Here is a 3,863-nt window from a genome sequence, read left to right as displayed (position 1 = left end):
GCACAAAAACACCCAAAAAAAAACTTCCTTTGAATGTCCTAAAATCAAGGGCAAAGCACGCAAAATTATCTGACAACTTTAATCCAAGACTAGTCAAAGTACGCAAATACTAGGGTGGTTATAAATTTCTTTACTATGAGCCAGAAATTTCTAGCTAAATCTAATGCAAACTAAACAGAGGTCGAAACACAGGAACCTGACAGCTATTACAAACACAGATGCCGCATTGCAACTTCCTACAAAAACAGGATGATTTCACCATCCATTGGGCAAGCAACTCCCACTAGCTTTGCATTTCCCTTGCAGACATTTAACTATGGCACCAAAAACTACACAGGCCATCTAGAGCGTATCACATGAACATCACAAAGCAGCAGCTACGGTAATGAACTAATACTATACCTACAGTATCTGACATGTGCCACAAACACTAGACAAGGATCAGTCTAACCTGAGAGCTACCGGATGGTGAATTTAATCTCTACAGGTGCACACAGGTAGTAAACATAATAACAACATTAACCAGATCTAAACGACAAACAACAAAACAGATATTAAACATGTAATGGGTCTTCGGTCATAGATTAACAAAGTTTGATATATATTACGGACATAGAGAACGTTGATGCTTTCTCAAGGTGGTGGGCTACTACTAATAAAAGCAATGGTTTCTTGTGGAGAGGATCAAAGGACGCGAAGAGAGGACATTGCCTTGTTGCTTGGTTTCGGACCATTGGAGCTCGGTGACCTAGGATCCTTTCGAAGAGGTTGGAATGGACGGGGCTAGAGAGGGTTTGCACAGTCTACTCAAATGAACAACACAACGACTCCAAGACCCCTCTTATCCTGGATCCCTGCTCGACAGCCGACTTTCTTTCAATCTTTGACAACAAAGCTGTCCCCGGCGTCTCAGACACTGCCGTGATGCATAGGAAAATCAAAAACCCCAACACAACACTGCAGTACCACTGTCCATCTCAAACTGACCATCAGTCATTCTTACAGTATGCCCAAAAATACTATCACCAACTTCATCCAAAGATGCAATCATCCAGCAAATATCATGATTGAACATTAATTACTAATTATACGATTTGTGTGATATAGCCTGCATTTTTGGAAGTCATAAACCCGACCAGCGAACAAGCAGCACTGCAGGCTCCACCCGTTGCAAATATGAAACGCTCAGATACATTCACATAGTATAACAGAAAATAATGTAAAACGCTCAGATACTTTCACATAGTATAACGGAAAATAAGATGAGTACAATTTGTATGACAACCATATCACTGTAAAACGTTACTAAATGCAAATCCAATCATCCGGCCATGCAGCACATTACCCAGCAGAAGTCATCGTCGCAAAAAATCTTTTAAAATCATATTCTAACATGCAACAAACTGCCCACATCAAATTGCCCACATTCTATCAGACTATTTGAGAATTCAGTGTATGTGCAACAAGCCAACAACAGAAAAACAGTATCAAGGGATGCTTCTGTTTGATGATAAGCAGAGAATTTGACGAATGGACAAAATTCATGTTGCCATGAATATAGGACACTCTTGGAGGGATGTTCATGGAAAAGAATGCAGCAAAAGCCTGAGCACTCAATTCATTGTATAAGATTTCAGCAGCAGAAGAAGCCCCAAGTAGAGGAACAGAAAATGATTCATTGCATAACGGGCTGTTTGGTTTGTGACTAACTTTGCCAAAGATTGCCACACCTAAGGTTAGGCAAGTTTGACCAACTTAGATGAGTGTTTGGTTCAAGCCACACCTTAGACAAGCCACACTTGGGTCCCACATGGCATACACACAAAAAGTGTGGCAAGATTCCCTTAGGCTTGCCAACTTGTGGCTCTCATTTTGATGAACTAACCTTAGGCAAGTTTGGCAAAAATGTGTGGCAAAGTATGGCAATACTAGTCCTAGAACCAAACAGCCCCAACATTTCAGCAGAAGAAGCCCCAAGTAGAGGAACAGAAAATGATCCATTGCGTAACATTTCAACAGAAACTACCAGCAAACACGCCCAAAAAAACAAAGCAACACCCAACCATGTTCCTTTGAATGTCCTAATAAATTCAAGGGCCACACACGCACAGTTATCTGAATCACTCGAATCAGAAGACTAGTCAAATGTAGGCAAATACTAGGGTGGTTATAAATTTCTTTTCAATGAACCTGAAATTTCTTGCTAAAACTAATGCAACCTGACCAGAGAAGGATCCTGACTGCTATTAGAAACACAAATGGTGCATCGCAATTGCCTATTAAAAGCAGGAAGAATTCACCATCAATTGTGCAAGTAACTTGCAGTAGCTTAACATTTCCCTTGCAGATATTTAACTATGGCTGACTAAAAACTACAGACCATCTAGTATGATCTAGCAAATCGATACAGAGCACACATAAACACAACGAAAGAGCAACTACCACAATGAACTAACACTAGACAAGGATCAGTCTAACCTGAGAACTAACGGGTGGTGATTTTAATCTCTACAGGTGCACACAGGTAGAGAGAACATAATAACATGAACCAGATCTAAACGACAAACAACGAACCAGATATTAAACATATAACGAAGACTTTATATCAAAATCCAACGCACAGCCACATGATAGATTCACATTAATAAAGGTTCCCAAACGTCACCATCGAACATCTTACGAATGATAAAGGAGCATATTTCAGGTAGCATATCCTAACAGGACTGGTGATATTAAAAAACTAGGATAGCAAGAGCAGTATGGCAACCGGCAGATCCACCGAGCTTAATCGATCTCCTGGAGCGAGGCGCCGGTGGCCGTGGCACCCCCAGCGGCGGCGGCGACGTCCTCGGCCGTGAACTTGCCCTTGGCCTTGTCAGCAGCGCGGCCGCGAGCCTTGCGGTCGAGGAGGGCCTTGCGGTCCTTGTCGAGCTTGAGCTTGGTGACGATCACCTTGCTGGGGTGGATGCCAACGTTCACCGTGGATCCATTGACCTTCTCCCTGGTGATCCGCTCCACGTGGATGACCCAGCGGCGGCGGTAGACCTGCACCACCTTTCCCTCGCGGCCCTTGAAGGTGCCGCGCACGACCTGCACCTCGTCATCCTTGCGGATGGGGATGGACCGGACATTGTATTTGTGGCGGAGCTCAGAGGAGAGGGCCGCGGACATGAGCACGCGGCGGACGGAGGACGGCGCCGTGAAGTGCGCCTTGCGGCACTTCCGGCGGGAGCTCGTGACGCGGGGGTTGCGCTTCATGGCGGCGGCGTGGGGTGGGCTCTCTCCCTTACCTGGGGCGGCGGCGGCTAGGGTTTTGCGGCGGGAGGGAGTGTGTGGAGGCGGCCGGATGTGGCGATGGGAGGGGAATATATAGGTGGTGTGCTACTAGGGTTTATTTGCGGTCCGTCGCGTGGGCGCGTCAGGGCGTTCGATCGGGAGTGGACGGCGTGGATTCGCTCGCCGGAATGGGTGGTTGGGCTAGTTGGGCCGATGTTACTTGTTTCTCCGGGCTTACAAAACAAGTAGGGCCGACGAGGAGAATGCGGATCTGCTGGGCCGTGTAAACTGAAAGCCTAGTTGGCAACGTCGAAGCCCTCAAAAGGAAAAATTGGCAGCGTTGAGCGCTCGCGATGCACGTTAGAAAACCGCGATGCCTTTTTTTTTTAGGGCAAACCGTGATGCCTTTTTTTAGGGCAAACCTTGATGTATTTGATCCACGGCTTTTCTTCTGGTATCACCCTTTCTTCCTCTTAGCTTTAGCGCTAGATTTTTTTTTTATAAGAACCTGCTCTCACATGTTGTAATTATTGACACGTTTACCATCAAGATGAACAATAAGCAAGATGAATGGTGTGAATTGCCCC

General features: G+C 45.5%; 1 protein-coding gene across 1 annotated transcript; it reads right to left on the bottom strand.

Annotated features, from left to right (window-relative positions):
• Positions 1–2,580: 2,580 nt before the first annotated feature.
• Positions 2,581–3,354, bottom strand: LOC123060594 (60S ribosomal protein L26-1). The gene has a single exon (XM_044483369.1). It carries the CDS (start codon positions 3,256–3,258, stop codon positions 2,785–2,787), a length of 474 nt encoding a protein of 157 aa, XP_044339304.1. The 5' UTR covers positions 3,259–3,354; the 3' UTR covers positions 2,581–2,784.
• Positions 3,355–3,863: the final 509 nt, after the last annotated feature.

Source organism: Triticum aestivum, chromosome 3A (assembly GCF_018294505.1).
Source record: "Triticum aestivum cultivar Chinese Spring chromosome 3A, IWGSC CS RefSeq v2.1, whole genome shotgun sequence".
Lineage (NCBI taxonomy): Eukaryota > Viridiplantae > Streptophyta > Magnoliopsida > Poales > Poaceae > Triticum > Triticum aestivum.
This window is presented reverse-complemented; position numbering and strand designations above follow the sequence as displayed.

Excerpts from the sequence above, each read along its gene's own strand:
- LOC123060594 (XM_044483369.1), bottom strand. The coding sequence starts at position 3,258 with ATGAAGCGCAACCCCCGCGTCACGAGCTCCCGCCGGAAGTGCCGCAAG.